The 16,429-nt window shown below is 42.5% G+C and overlaps 1 protein-coding gene across 4 annotated transcripts in view; it reads left to right on the forward strand.

Annotated features, from left to right (window-relative positions):
* The window catches only part of SESTD1 (SEC14 and spectrin domain containing 1), a 141,076-nt gene that overhangs the window by 82,560 nt on the left and 42,087 nt on the right, over nucleotides 1–16,429 (forward strand). For all 4 annotated transcript variants that reach the window (XM_073646804.1, XM_073646805.1, XM_073646806.1 and 1 more), the window contains exon 5: nucleotides 4,335–4,448. In XM_073646804.1, coding sequence (XP_073502905.1) covers nucleotides 4,335–4,448 — 114 coding nt within the window. The remainder of the gene's footprint in view (nucleotides 1–4,334; nucleotides 4,449–16,429) is intronic.

Consider the following 16,429-nt stretch of genomic DNA (forward strand, 5'->3'; position numbering starts at 1 on the left):
GTCGGGAGAACTACGGCCAGTCAGTGAATCACAGTGTGTACGTAGACCGTCACGTGACATACGGCATTAGACTTAACTGTCCTTTTCACATGCAGCAATTAAAGAGGTTGTCCACTACTAGGACAAGCCCTTTAGTAGTGGACAACCCCTTTAATTGCCATATTTCTAGCAAAATCGTAGAAAAAGCCTTCTGCTCTTATACAACATTGTAGCAAAAATGTCTCTAATTAGCAAACAAGGCAATTATTTTTCGCCACATTTTCAAAATAATTTAGTCCAGAAAGCTGGCATATGTGAGCATACCTTTATTTTTACGGTCATTTCCCTCTTCCAGGTGGCTAGTGAAAAAACTGTTGTATCCTGATTAAACTGCTCTTTAGCAGGTGGATCAAAAAGGAATAAACCAATTAGCAAAAATTTACTGCACTAAATGAATTCCTATTAGCAGCGCTGAAATATTTATAACCTGTAATATATTGTGGGAGGGTTATATGGCCATAGAGAAAATGCCATTCAGTCGCTCTTTTATTTGTGACAGCTTTATGAGTCGCTGTAATCCAGAACGCTCGTTAACATAATGATTACAGCAATGAGTCTACTAAAGTTATGCACGAAAACATACGGGGCTACTTTTACAACCGCGCCGTATAAATATACCACTGGAAATCTGAAAATAGCAGCTAAGTGCCAGGCTGTGGACACTTAATATTTGCATGGCTTTCAGAAATATTAAATTTCGTGGATTTAATACTAAAGAGAAATTGACATGAAACGTTCGCAGGTCCGTTTACGCGGAGTAAAAAGAAAAAGACTCAGTGAGCATCAGGATTCTATAAATCCCCTCCACTTTGCTCGAACTGGAAAGAAAAAAAAAAACAAAAACCTGTTTCTTGACTCTGGGGAAAAATATGCAGTGTCAAAAACTCACGAAAAACTCATCATGGGCACACAGCCTAAGGGATAGCGAAATTATTGCAAAGACAACATGAATATCTATGGTGTATCTGTCACGGGTTTACCGCGACAGAGAGGGGCCCGAAGACCGCAGTGTCTGATTCCACATACTCTTGCACTGAGTAGGAGTAGAAACACTTCACCATCATATTAAACGGTACAGGTTTCTCCTAGCAGTGTAGACGTTAATTTGTGCAGTTGAGAGCTTCTGGAGCTTTCCTGCTTTGATGATCTCAGCTGTTCAGTGTTGGCCACTTCCCTCGGCTATAGATACTCGCCTCTGGCAATCTGGGATTGCCAGTGTTTGTTTCATATTGCCTGGTTCTGGAGTTGGAGGTGTTGGTTGTTTGAGGAGGTATTTTGGAGTTTTGTTCTGAAGACTGTTGCTTAGTGATTTGTCTGTGTGCATATCCTCATCCTCTCCTATGTGGTTTTTCCTTCCTTCACTTCCCGATGTTCCACTCTGTAGTTTGTGAGTGCATATTTGTATGATTGGTATTTTCATTTATCCCTGTATGTCTTTCCTTGTTCGGGGAGCAGGGATACCTAGGGCACCCCTAGCTTTAGGGAAAGAGAAGGAGCCCTTAGCCCCAGGATATCCTACAACAGAGTCATGACAGTATCCATATTTGTTGCCGCGTAGGTCCAGCCTAAATATTTGCTATATGCAAGACCCACCCCCTATGTGGGAAACGCAGTCTTCCGATCCTCCTGTTATGGGAGCCTGTGGCCACTGCATGAGGAAAGAGAGTAAATGGAGAGGTGGTTGTGCATGTAAGCAACATACTCTATTCACTTCTGTAGGAGTTATGGAGACAGATCCCTGTTTTCCACATGGGTTCCTGTCCCAGAGATGGATCCTTATGAAGCTGTCAGATCTGCCAGGCCTACGAGCGATCTCTGAAGGCTTTGGGGGCCAGTCATGCAATGACCAGATCTAAAGTGTCCATACATTTTAAAGGCAGCTCATTGACTTGACCAGAAAATGTGTAATGCTTTGTCCTCAGCGGTAGCACTGTAGGGATACTAAGACACGTGATGCTAGGTTGAAGGCAATGGACTCCTATGACATGGGGAAAATAATTTTTTTATATAGTGGTTACATTTAGTTAATGAAATTGCACATTTTAATCTGCAATGGTCATTCCTTCATTCATTTTCAGTCCCCCTGATATATAGTTTGTATCCTGATCCAAATGTTACATTTTTCTCTTGTGGGATTATCTCTCCTTGTAATACATGCTGGTTATGAGCTCTGTGCATTTTTTAGGTTCTCCTCCAGAACTGCACTTATTTCCTCTCTTTCTGATTTCCTCTTTGTCTAGAGCCAATTTTCTCTTCCCTCCATAAAGCTTTAGTTACTTTCCTCTCTCTCCACTGCAGATCTGTGTACAACCCCTTTTTATTTCCCTGCTGCTATCTCTAACACAGGAAGAAGTGAGAGAGGAGCAGGGAGACATCAGGAGCTCTGATTTGTTTTCTTTGATTTCTTTTGCAGATCACTTCTTCAGCAGCAAAATGGTAGTAAATATTTAATAAAGACCATTTAGAAAGTTGCTTATCTTTGCATTTAGGAAGCAAATGAACAATAACACAAATTCTGGGAGAAGATGTACAAAGCCTTTTTACGTGAACGCTGTTTTCTAAAAATGAGTGGCACCTTTCTTCCATGTGGTTGTCGAACTTTCTTTATTCCAACCTGTAGCAGCCTGAGCTTTCCAGATCGTATATCTGATTTTTTTTGTTCTTGGTACGGCCTGGAAAGTGCTTCTGAGAGCGCAGTGATTGATATAGGAAGGTGTAAAGTTCAGCTCGGTATTTTGTTACCCGCTGTAGGCGCTGAGCTATGGATTGAAATCTGAACTGTAGGAAACAGGCAGAGCTTTGTGCGTCTCTTCCATCAGATATTCATTTTTTTTTTTTTTTCTTCTTCAGACTTTGATTTGTAGGAAAAATATAAAATGTTGGCTGTTTTCTGAGACGAGTTGGTAATCTCTGGCTTTACAGAATATAACGTTTTTCTTTATAGCTTTTATAGCAATCTTTTATCGGAGCAGCTGGGGATTGGGCAAGTGCCTAATAGAGTTTGATAGTCTTATCTAACAGTTCTCAGGAGCAGGCGAGATGGATAATCTTTTATCTGCTCACAGAAGGTGATAAGTAGCTTCCACAAGTTTATTTAGGGGGCCGGAATCCTTTTCAGGGGAATAAAGATAAATCCATAATATTAGGATTATAAATAAGTTATAAAATATATCGCTGGTTACGACTTGTTCGAGTTTGTGAACTTAGAAGTACGGTAAATATATGTTTGATTGTTTGTGCTCCAATAACTTGGAGACTCTGTCAGAAGGTTTTTACTATTTAATCTGAGAGCAGCATGATGTAGGGGAAGACAGACCGATTTCAGCGATATATCACTTACTGGGCTGCATGTTGTACTTTCAATACAATCAGTGTTTTATCAGCAGGAGATTATCACTACAGGACTAGGTGTTGTGTGCAAACCGGTCCAGCTAATCTGTAACCCCGCCCCCACCACTGATTTTACTGTGTACACAGTGGTGTGGGCGGGGTTATACACAGCTCAGCATTCAGAGAACTGCTGCATCTACAGCAAAGAAATCAGGGATTTTATAAAAACTACACCTAGCAGCCCAATAAGTGACACATCGCTGGAATCAGGCTCTTTATCCGTACATCAGGCTGCTCTCAGATCCCATAGCAAAACCCTGCTGCCAGATTCCCTTTAAGCACAATTGTATATGCTATCCTTCTCTTTAGCTTCAAGAAATATATGGGTTCTCCAACTAAGCCCTCATTCAGTTGTCCATATATCGCGGTCATGGTACTGATATCACAATTTTTATTTAAAACTAAAATTAGTCATTTTGAAATGTTCACACTGGTCACTGGGGCTATTTTATACTTGTATTTCTTCCTATCAGGAAGAGTTTTCAGCAGTCTCCTTATCGTCACAGGCAGGAATTACAATGAATGAGCTGATAATAAAGGATCCATCAATCACAGTAGGTCATGTCACAGATTACACTGCTCCCTTTTCCTTCACAATGATTTTTGCACACGCTCATTAGATGCTTCAGTACAGTAGATAGGGTCAGTGTCAGTCTATTGCTGCTAATGTACAAGTGAATTTCCTGAAACTGGAAGAATCAGTCTAAAAAATCTCCATAGTCAGTGTGAAAATTACAAGATCTCTAATTTTTACTTTTAATAAAGATTGTGATATGGAAAAAAACAAATAAAACATTAAAACAAAAATCACATTTAAATAATAGGTTATTTCTGATGAGATCTTCCCTCTAATGCGCTTCGATAAAGCCCAGCTCATCCCTTTATGTACATGTTTTATTTTTCAGAATGTAGTTCCTGCCGAAGTTTCTCTGGTTTGTGTGGTGAAGCCGGACGAATTCTGGGATAAGAAAGTAACACATTTTTGCTTTTGGAAGGAGAAAGATCGCCTTGGTTTTGAGGTAAGACTGATGGGACTAAACGTTATCTGAGAAGTAGCTCTTATCTATGGAGGGCTTGCTCTGACTACCGGGAACAGGATTAGGAAACATCAATGCTGGACGCGTGAAACCGGCCGGAGAACAGGACCACAATGTCTGGACCTGAACTCAACAGCCTCATATGTGGCAGTCCAGACCTCAGAGTCCATACTCGGATATTGAATGTTGGCCCCGTTACAACCTGACTTACTTAGTTTTTTAGGAGGGTAGAAGAGTGAGGGAATTACTGTAGGGGTGTAATATTACTCCAAAAATGTTTTACCCTGACAATAAATAGAGAGCATCCTGACTTGGGTTCCTTCAAGCTTCCTACACTTGATCTGCTTTCGGATCTGTAAGGCTGGGTTTCCATTTGTCCATCCGGTTTTTCTTGACTCCACATATATTCGAGTGAAGAGGAAAGTAAAAAAGGGAGTTGTTTATTCTATATGTGGCTACCCTATGGTTTTAATGTGAATAGTGACTTGTTGAAGGGAACCTCTCATGTCCCCAAACACTGTTACCCTGCAGATAAGGGGTTTATCTGCCGGTTAATGGAATGCTAAGGCTATGTTCACACGTTGTGTTTGTGCTGCGTTTTTTAATGCATTTTTTATGCAACTTTTCAGCTGCTTTTTTTTACAGTACCAGCAAAGGATATGAGATTTTAGAAATCTCATGCACACCGTTTTTTTTCCTGACTGATTTAGAAAACTGCTGCATTTTTTGCAAACTGCAGCATGTCACTTCTTGCAGCATTTTTGCTGTGCTTTTTTCACCCATAGAAAGCTTTGGGTAAGTGCAAAAACACAGCAAAAATGCAGGTATCAGGGTTTTGTTGCTTTTTTAGTGAAAAAAGCTGGTACAGCAGTACACATTTATTTGTGATTTTCCACAGTTTAAGGGTATGTTTACACTGCGTTTTTGGTGCGTCTTTTTTCTGTAGGAAAACAAGCTCTCTTGGCAGAAAAGAAGCAGAGTCAAAACACAGGTTTTGGTGCGTTTTTTTTGTAAGCAGCTTCTTAACTGCCAAGAGAGCTGGTTTTGCTGCAGAACAAAAACGCAACATGTGAACATAGCCTAAAGGTGCCCAGCTGCAATACTGAAAGCCTGGCATGACTTCTGTGAGGAAATTAACTTTATTACTTCCAGCAGCCTCAGGTTTCAGTCATAGAAGCGTAGCCTAGGTCCATAAAACTATTTCAGGGGCTGGGCTGATTTTTTTTGCTTTCCCTGCGTGGTGCGGTCTCTCCTTTTTCAATGCATAGTGACAGTGCGCTCTCGTGCAGGCTTCTCACCTGGGGAAGGAGTGCAATGTCAGTGTGCATTGAAAGAAATATAGCGCAGTTTGCAGAGATTGCATACTGAGCATGTGTCAGAATTACTAACCAGCACATGCTCAGTAGAGAAAAGACTAGCTGCACACCTGAAACAGTTGTCACTGATGACATCTCATTTCAGGGCGCTGGCAGTAACTGCAATGCCTTGTCCCCAATGTCTTGTTTGAGAATCCCCCCTGCATGTTGGGATCCTGAAACAACAAAAAATATATATGTTTTTGATTGAAGTACATTATAAAAGTGCTTAGATTAGGAAATGAAATGGTTAGACATTTAGTTTGAAATTCACTGTTCGTTTTGGACAACCCCGTTAAACTGGGCAATAAACAACAATACTATGCTGCATGATATTTGGGGGGAAGGAGGCAAAATAAGGTTTAAATAGTTTACAAAAACGCTTACCTTAGCAATGGATGATCAATCTAATATATACTTACCTTGTAATGTCTTCAGATCCGGTTCCGTCCAGATGTGTCTGGATCCCAGAATTCCAAGAGGCGGAAGTTCGTCGACCTCCATATTGGGACACCCAAGTGATGGGTCTCTCAATATGGAAACCGCTGGTGGTACCAGCCTCTTGTGCAGTACCACCAGCGGAACACCGTTGCGAACACGCCGCCGCCGGGATCTGCCGAATGATTCACTGACCTCCGCCATCCTTGTACAGGAGGAGCGCATGCGCAGTTTTAATGTGACCGCCATTATGCTGCCTGCACAAAGGTCTGGGGTGAGTGCATATAGGAAAGAGAGGACACACAGGGGGGAGACAGCTCAAACGAGAGAACACATGAGGGAAGAAGCCAGCACAGGGGTGGAGAGAGAGAGAGCAGACAAGGGGGAGAGCACATGGAGTACACAGGTCAAACAAGAGATCACATGAGAGGAGAAGACAGCACAAGGGGGAGAGAGACAGAGCACAGGGAGGAGACAGCTCAAACGGGACAGCACATGAGGGGAGAGCACAGCACAGGAAGGAGAGAGACAGCAGACAAGGGGGATAGCACATGGGGTAGACAGGTCAAAAAAGAGAGCACAGACGGGAGAAGTCTGCACATGGGGGAAAGAGAGAGTGGATAGGTGGGTGAGCACATGGGGGGAGAGATTCTCAACGCTGCAAAGCCTGCCCCCATTGTGACATTACCGCCCTCCCGCGGACCTCCATCTAGTAATTAGATAAGACAGGTTTAGTTAGTTTGTAATGAGTTTTGTGGAAAGATGACACATTTGTAGGTTCTATAAACTTTTTTTTTTTTAATCTTTGACTGGAAAGACTAGTGCATGAAATGCTGTGCAATCCTAGCTGTTACAATAAAACCAAAAAATGAAGACCCGATTTGAACAAAACAAACAAGAACCAAACTAACAGAAGGTTAAACCAAGCCTATGATCAGATTAGATCTACTGATTGTCCCTAAACGACTGCTGATCGGCAGCATGTACCCGGTTGGTGGTCATTTAACTGCTGCCATTCTAAACAAATCCGAGCAGCTTTCCTTTGTTTCCGGGTAATAAGTAATTCATCTGAATTCATCAGGCTCTGAACATGCACTGGCCACAAAGTAGTCATCAGTGGGGTGTACAGTGAAGCGCACCACTCAGTCATACTTTTTGTGACTATGAATAATGCTGTAGATCTTTGCACTTTATAACACAATAAGTGGCCTATTTTTGGAAGAACTAGTTGTAAAGTCGCTATTCAGATATTCTAAGCCACCTGTGTAGCACATATTCAGCTTCCCCCGACAATTACTTCACTGATTTGGGTCACATTTGTGTTTTAAGGGTCACATATTTATATTTTTATTCTTATCGTTGTTGTTTTTTCTTTCTTTCAATCAATTGAAAAGCTAATGTAAAAAAAAAAACAATTAGCTGGTCAGTTTGATCTCAAAATATTTTAATTATGTGTTTGACCCCCTCAATCCATAAACGTAGCGAATCCATTTATCTGTTGATTTACAGTAATGCTTAATTATTAGTATAAATCCATTTATTTGAGAAGTAGGGGTATATATAGGGGCACGCCTGTCATGGGAGAATGGAAAGACCCCACTCATAGAGAACATTTATGAGCTTTGTGGCCTTCCTGCTTCTAATAACCTGTTTTTACCATTATTTAGAGAGAAATATTGTTGGGTGCATAGGATTTGTGAATTTGGGGCAAAGACAAAAAAATTGACTTTCTTCCTGTTTTGAACTGTTTTTGCACCAAATGTCGCAAAAATTGCATCGTACTCAAAAAATATACAACACAAAGGGACTGAAGCTGCACCAAACTTTGCTACTTTTTAAAACGTTGCAATTGATAAATCGAGTGAAAACATTTGGATTCGCAAGACTCCGCTCACAAAGCAGAAAGGATAAAAAACGCAGGCGAGCATATATAAAATAGACTTAAAAAAAGGCTGAAATAGAATAAAACAAAATAAAAAGGCAGAAAAGTAGAAAAAAACAGATGCAAAAGTGGTGTTGAATCAGGGCCATAGTTTTGTCTACATTTACTAATTCCAGGATGCAGATAGACTTCATTGGTAAATGATGGGTTAAGTATAGATGAAAAATGCCGATGATCATCCATGAGGAGAGGGGATGGCAGTGAACTGGTATTTTTTCAGTACTGTGTAGAAAATTTGATGTCCTTTTTTCATTTTTGTTTTTTTGTGCACTTTCAATGGGGTGTCCCATATCAAAAATCTCTCTTCAAATCCCCCATCAGGATCCTCTATTTGGGATCTTTTTACCAAAGTGCAGAGTGGTCACAAAGAGCGTCTCCCTCTGGAGGGCCTGACCTGTCCTACTTTTAACAGACCGCCTACTGATTTATATTGGCGCTGTGTAATGCTGAATCTTCTCTGTGGTGGCGCTGCAGGGATACTTAATTTACACCTATCCACAGAATACAGCTAATTGTTTCAGCAGGGGGACATCAGGACTGTGGAGTTGGTAAGCCAAACCTCCGACTCTGACTCCTCAATTTCCATGACTCCGACTCCACGACTCCGACTCCCTCATACATTGCTCATGTTTAAGTGATAAATTTACTGCAGCACAGATTCATCTCAGCTAAAAGTCTAGACCCTTAGATCAGGAATAGGACAGACACTTATAGGACATTTCATAACTTTCCAAATTCTTATGAAAAAATATTCCCCACAAACTGCATTGATCTACTGTACCCAATTTATTACGGTATATATTTTAGGAGTCGGAGTTGGTCCATTTTATTCCGACTCCACAGCCCTGGAGGACACTTCCTCAAAAGTATTATTAGTTCAAAGCACACAGCATGCATTTGCCATATAGTAGTCATCAGTATGACGTATAGTGAATCACAGTGTTCACACATAGTGATGATTTTTGTATAATATTTTACATTGTAGATCTGTGAAGGGTTCTCAGATCTACAGGATCTGTCTTCCCTTCCCGTTATAGGACGTTCACGTCCATCCTGCATTGGGCGCAGGTGATGGAGCAAACTTAGGAGCTGAGGCCGCTCCATACAGCGCTGTGCCTGCTGTGTTATACAGCCAGCATCTCCCTCTAACTGCAGCTATCAACTTAAAGGGGTTTTCCCATTTCCAAGATACTATCCCAATATGTAGTAGGTATAATAATAATAATAATAATATTTTTAGCAAATACCTCCAAACAGAAATGTAGTATAGTTCTTCTGATTCTGTCGCTTACCCCATGTGCAGGGCATTCCAGTAGCTTGGGTATCCATGGTTATGACCACTCATATAGTGACAGTTAGTTAGCTATTAGTTGACGTAACCATGGATACCTAAGCTACTGAAATGTCCTGCACATGGAGTAAGCGACACCGTAAATCAGAAGAACTATACTATATTTCTAGTTGTAGATATTTGCTAACATTATTAATATTACACCTACTTCATATTCGGATAGGATCTTTGATGATGGAGAAAAAAAAGTTGAAAAGATAATAAAAATATAAGTTTAAATTAACCCCTTCAAAACTGGTAGAAATAAAAATGACAGGTCTACAGACAAAAAACAAGCCCTCACACAGAACCATCAGCAGAAAATAAAATTGAGTCTCAGGCAATGGCGAGAAAAAACAATTTTTATTTTTTCTCAAAGTTTTGAATTTTTTAACCAATAAACTATATAAAAATACAAGTTTAGTGTCACTGTCATCAATTTGACATAAGATATCATATGAAGAATTATGTCACCAAGTCATTTTTTACTGCACAATGCAGTAAAATTGAAGGACAGAAAAAGTAATGGTGTTTTCTTTTTTGTTTTTTTTTCCCCATAATTTCACTGCAGTTGTAATTTTTTTTTCAAAGTTTTTAGTACATTATATGATTAATTGAAAAATGCGCAAAAAACAAAATTTTCTTGGTGTGGAAGGGGTTAGTTATATGTGACAACACCTTTCATATCCGTTTTATTATTATTTTTAAGCAGTAAGAATTCACCAATAGCACATGTATAAGTTTGTTTTCGTGCCTTACCATTTTCATGATTTTAATTTCACCCCTCGAGCATGATTATGTAAAAGCGTACACCACTATTTTTTGCGCTTGCTGCAAAGTGCAGAAATTGGAAATAAATTCCCTGGAGCTGTTGCGGCTCATTTGATGGCCGGCTTATGTTTTCCCAAGGATCACAGTTATATTACAGCAAATCAATGCAAACAAACACAGCCGTGCAAATACACCGACCATAAACCGCCAGCGCGCATTGTGGATCTATGATCATCCACCAGAGACGGGAGGGGGCAGGTCGTTGCATCAGTAACAGAAGTGCGATTTACATGTATTTTAATATAACGTTCCCTGCTATGCACCAGTTACCAGGGATATATAGAGGGTAAATCGTCTTTACTGAGCAATATTAAGACTCCGTAGAGTCCCATGTATGACGCTTATCACAATGAATCATTGCCGGCAGGATATAAAGTAATAAAAGGAGGCTACATGACTTAGAAACTTAATTAAATAAAGGCTTCTCCATTGTATTTGACAATCATTCCTTTGGGGGATGTATTTGCGTTTCCGTGCTGCGCGGTGACACAGATTGCTTTGTTCTGAATCTACCAGAGGTTCGCAGTCATTGTTTTATTGCACAGCCGGACCCTGCCCGTGTTTCCTGTACTCTACTCAGTACAGGACCATTATAATGGTTCTCGAGAAAGCAGAATGTTGGATTTCTTATTTGCCCACATTATTCTCACCATCCATAGGGCTGATCCCTTATTACTATTTTAGTGTTTTAAAGGGAAACTGTCAGCAGATGACTAATGTCATCTGTGTAAAGCTTCTGAAATCTTGGTGACATCCATACCTTTATATTGAAAGTCAGTGCATCTGTTTTCGTGAAATCCAATTTTCTTGAAATTGGACTTAACTTACAGTTCTCCGACTTCTCCAGCCTCTTTCTCCTCCTATTGTCTGTGACTGTCGGGTCGCTCTTGTCTGTGACTGTCGGGTCGCTCTTGTCTGTGACTGTCGGGTCGCTCTTGTCTGTGACTGTCGGGTCGCTCTTGTCTGTGACTGTCGGGTCGCTCTTGTCTGTGACTGTCGGGTCGCTCTTGTCTGTGACTGTCGGGTCGCTCTTGTCTGTGACTGTCGGGTCGCTCTTGTCTGTGACTGTCGGCTCGCTCTGGTCTGTGACTGTCGGCTCGCTCTGGTCTGTGACTGTCGGCTCGCTCTGGTCTGTGACTGTCGGCTCGCTCTGGTCTGTGACTGTCGGCTCGCTCTGGTCTGTGACTGTCGGCTCGCTCTGGTCTGTGACTGTCGGCTCGCTCTGGTCTGTGACTGTCGGCTCGCTCTGGTCTGTGACTGTCGGCTCGCTCTGGTCTGTGACTGTCGGCTCGCTCTGGTCTGTGACTGTCGGCTCGCTCTGGTCTGTGACTGTCGGCTCGCTCTGGTCTGTGACTGTCGGCTCGCTCTGGTCTGTGACTGTCGGCTCGCTCTGGTCTGTGACTGTCGGCTCGCTCTGGTCTGTGACTGTCGGCTCGCTCTGGTCTGTGACTGTCGGCTCGCTCTGGTCTGTGACTGTCGGCTCGCTCTGGTCTGTGACTGTCGGCTCGCTCTGGTCTGTGACTGTCGGCTCGCTCTGGTCTGTGACTGTCGGCTCGCTCTGGTCTGTGACTGTCGGCTCGCTCTGGTCTGTGACTGTCGGCTCGCTCTGGTCTGTGACTGTCGGCTCGCTCTGGTCTGTGACTGTCGGCTCGCTCTGGTCTGTGACTGTCGGCTCGCTCTGGTCTGTGACTGTCGGCTCGCTCTGGTCTGTGACTGTCGGCTCGCTCTGGTCTGTGACTGTCGGCTCGCTCTGGTCTGTGACTGTCGGCTCGCTCTGGTCTGTGACTGTCGGCTCGCTCTGGTCTGTGACTGTCGGCTCGCTCTGGTCTGTGACTGTCGGCTCGCTCTGGTCTGTGACTGTCGGCTCGCTCTGGTCTGTGACTGTCGGCTCGCTCTGGTCTGTGACTGTCGGCTCGCTCTGGGCTGTGACTGTCGGCTCGCTCTGGGCTGTGACTGTCGGCTCGCTCTGGGCTGTGACTGTCGGCTCGCTCTGGGCTGTGACTGTCGGCGCGCTCTGGGCTGTGACTGTCGGCGCGCTCTGGGCTGTGACTGTCGGCGCGCTCTGGGCTGTGACTGTCGGCGCGCTCTGGGCTGTGACTGTCGGCGCGCTCTGGGCTGTGACTGTCGGCGCGCTCTGGGCTGTGTCTGGCGGGGCGCTCTGGGCTGTGTCTGGCGGGGCGCTCTTGTCTGTGACATGCTCCCCCCACCTGAGATCTCGCACATTCCCCGGGGTTGCACAATACACAAATCTTTAGGCCCTCACAGCGTCTTCAGGACCTTACAGTCCATGCTCCTCGTCTGCACAAGTTCTACTCACACAAACGGGTAATGATCGAGACTGAACCTTCAGGTGAACTCTTATTTGACCAATCATGGACCAGTGTAAATGAGTCTTAAAAAGGGTCTATCACCAGATCTAACAGTCGCCTCTATATACATCATCTCACCCTGATGAGGCTGGTGTAGTTCCTTTGTAAATCCACCTTGGAATCACTCTGTTCCTTCCTGAAAACTCAGTATTTTTTAAGAGTCCAGCTATACACTTCCATATTTTATGAGTCCAAGTATATACAAAATGCAAACTTTCTTTCCACCTACCTTGGTTGATTGACACGCTCTTTTCATTCTCATCCAGTTGAAATCTGGATGCCTGCAGTAAGTGTCTTCCTGACTTGATTGATGTGGATGACGTGTCCTACGTCATCCCCAAATCGCCTTAAATCTTGTAACTGCACAGAGTAAAGTCCCGTATGGCGTAAAGTGCCGGCACTGGCTTCATGTCCTTGTTAATATGCGCCGGGGCATTATAGCACTTAGTTGGCTTCCGCTACATAGGCTCAAGATTTGCAGTGATTTGTGGATTCCTTAGGACACATCATCCACATCAGTCAAGCCAGGAGGATGGCAGCTGCAGGTATTGTGGAGATGCCGAGAAAAAAAAATAGACTCTCATTGGACTGCGCCGTATGCCAGAAGTATATATGGTATTTTTTGACATCTGCAAGGGGAGTTGGGGTCTTAGATACAGATCGATGGGTGGTGGCTTTGGTTTATATTGGGAAAACTTGGTTACAGGTTCCCTTTAGAGGGGGAGGAAAATATATATATTCATAAATACACCAGTCTTCCGAATGCTGTGCTACGTGTATGTGTGTGTGTGTGTGTGTGTGTGTGTGTGTGTGTGTGTGTGTGTGTGCGCGCGCGCGTGCGTGCGGTTTTATGACATCATTGAAGAAATCTCACAACTTTAAGAACTGTTTCCTAACCACACTTGTCCTCTGCTTTACATTTCCAATAAAAAATTAAAACTTTTTGTATTCAACTAAAAGCAAGAAATGTCTTTATTAGTGTTTTGGAGAAAGAATTTCTTTGTACCTTGCAGGGGATCTTAGTGGTTTTGGGGGTTTTGACAGTTTATTTACTTAATAATTAATAACTTTTGGAATTGCTGAGGAATAACATCATTAAGGTCTGAAATAACATCGGGTTCTTCTTTATGAGCCAAATACTTCATGTGAAAATAAAGTGAATGGCACGTGCTGTAGATATAAATATACCACAGTTATTCCACTGTGCACTTGTTCTCTTGCCTCTTAACATGTAACTTGGGATCTCCATAAATTAGCTATATGGGGGTGTTTTTACCCCCGTGTGACACCAGTAGGGAGGTGGAAATGTGGCCATGCATGTGTGCTACTATTTTTGTTGTATTTACATCAGTAGTAAAACACATCCATTTTAGCAACTTGCATTGATGGGAACTTGTAAGCTGATGCATGCTGCCCGAATCACAGAGAGCATGATTCGGAGATCTACTGCTGCCTTTTGCATCTGTGTTTTACTCTGAAACGTTGTGGAATTTCAGGGAAATCCATGATTGAAAGCACTGACTGATATTAGGTGACTAGTCCAACAGGCAGGTCCCTGATCAGTCAGCTACACTGATAGATCTCTCCTTATACCCACACATAGGAAGAGACCCTTCAGTCTGTTTGAGGGGATGGGGTGAAGCTGGTGGGGATCCTCCGTTTTGTCTAGTCACCTCTTCTCTGGCTGCCATTTAAAGTACATGTTTCTCTGAAACTCTGCAGCAAGCAACACATGTTGCCCACGGATCGGGCAGCATGAGTCAGCCAACAGGTTCCCATTGAGTACAATACAGAGAGCTGCATGTATGCATGGTCTATTCCTTTCTGGAAGGTGAACAGTGAAAAGAAAACTTCTATTCTCCAGATAGGATGGAGTTCTAGGATTAGAACCTGCCACCTATCATACATTTATCGCATATACTTGAGATTTGCCATAAATGTTTCAAGTTTAAGATTTATTGCAGGCTTAATCTGACAGTGTAACTCTTGGACCAGAAAGGTTGAGCATCCCTAGTCTACACTGTCTGAGTGCTGTTTACAGAAACTCCAGTGTATTCTTTGAAACCCAGGTTTCCTTTTTCGCTGTTACAAGCAGAGGCAGGGGAAACAAATCACAAGCAGGAGGCAAAGGGAGACAGGCTTATGTATTTTAGCTGTTACAAGCAGAGGCAGAGGAAGCAAATCAAAAGCAGGAGGCAAATAGAGACAGGCTTATGTAGCCTCATATAGTATAGAATACATTGATACTGTACAGGATGAAAATGCATCTTGTAGAAAACACTGAGACGCAGTGCAATTCAGGGGTCGGCAGTTCCATGTAGGACGACTATCACTGCTACTCTTAGCACTTCAAGACTCAAGACTGTTCTCGTAATGGTTAGTACTGAGCGGTCAGGGCTGACACAGCAATAGGAGATGACTTGCACAGTGTCTGATTAGAAAAACATCCGATGATGCACAGCTCAAGTCACCTGACTGCTGCAGACAATCGCTGGCAGCAGTCCTGCTGTATGTGGAACGGGGACATCTCCTCTGCCTGTGCCAGCACGTCGGTGCTGTCTTTTCTTCATGCGTCAGTGCAGACCACTTAGCGGCCTGTGCTGTATCTAGGTGGGTGCAGTAGCTGAGTATCACTTAGTTTATTCTTTACAGTTCCAAGTCCCACAAAAACTTTTTTTTGACGGACAACCCCAATAAGAATGCAATAATTAAAGTGTCTGCCTTTAGATGTACATAATATATTGTTTTAAGTTGATAATGCAAATCTCTCATTTGCATATTAAATATTCTGTCTATAAGAATAGAGAGGTAATAGTGTCAAAATCCACTCTTTCTATTATCATAAGGAGGAGGGCCGGGGATGGCCATTAAGCAATGTGTGACATTTTCATCCACCCGGACTATATACTTGCTAATTCTGTACTCTGCTGCAGACTGACGCTGAGGATTTTGGCTAATTTTGTTGACTTCTTACTTTGGCCAATTGTTTCCCATGTCATTTTTATCTCTTGATCTGTCATGTAAATTTTTCTTCATGGGTAAAAGATTATCCGTTCCAGACAGCCTCGGAAGTAAAACCTAGCGGCCTGTGAAAGTATGAAATTAATTTGAATTTAGATGATATTTTAGCGAATGAAGGATTGGCTTTTCATCCATATCCAATATTGTGGTTTTAATCAAATTCCATGGCTGACAGACAGAGATTTGTAAAACTGAAATATTTTATACATTGTGACATTCAATATATGAGTTTACAAAGATTTGCAAATCACATAATACCCTTATAGGTTACATTTTAACCTGTACACTTTCTACAGTGCAATCCACCAAGTAGTATAGCATATTTTTTTATGTGCTTTCTTGTCCTTACGGAAATCAGAACTCTGAGGTTAAGTTCACACACAGTAATTGCTCGTCGGAAAAATCCAACATGAATCTGCAGCAGAAATCCAAGGCAAATCATTGCGGATTTGAAGTTGGCTCTACCGCGGGTTTTTGAGCAGATTCCTCCTGAAATCAGCTTCAATTTGTGACATTGAAGACTTTTTTGAAAATTAGTCGGAAAAAAAACAGCAGCCGTATGAACTGCAACTTAATTTTCCATTAAAAACAATAGGCCTTGTTTTGTAGGTGTTCTTCACATGGAATTCGGCATGACTGTTTGTTTTCTGTGCCAAAATCCACGCGTAAATGCTCCA

This window comes from Phyllobates terribilis, unplaced genomic scaffold (genome assembly GCF_046119375.1).
Source record: "Phyllobates terribilis strain yellow unplaced genomic scaffold, ASM4611937v1 Scaffold_9__5_contigs__length_417890890, whole genome shotgun sequence".
NCBI classification, from domain to species: domain Eukaryota; kingdom Metazoa; phylum Chordata; class Amphibia; order Anura; family Dendrobatidae; genus Phyllobates; species Phyllobates terribilis.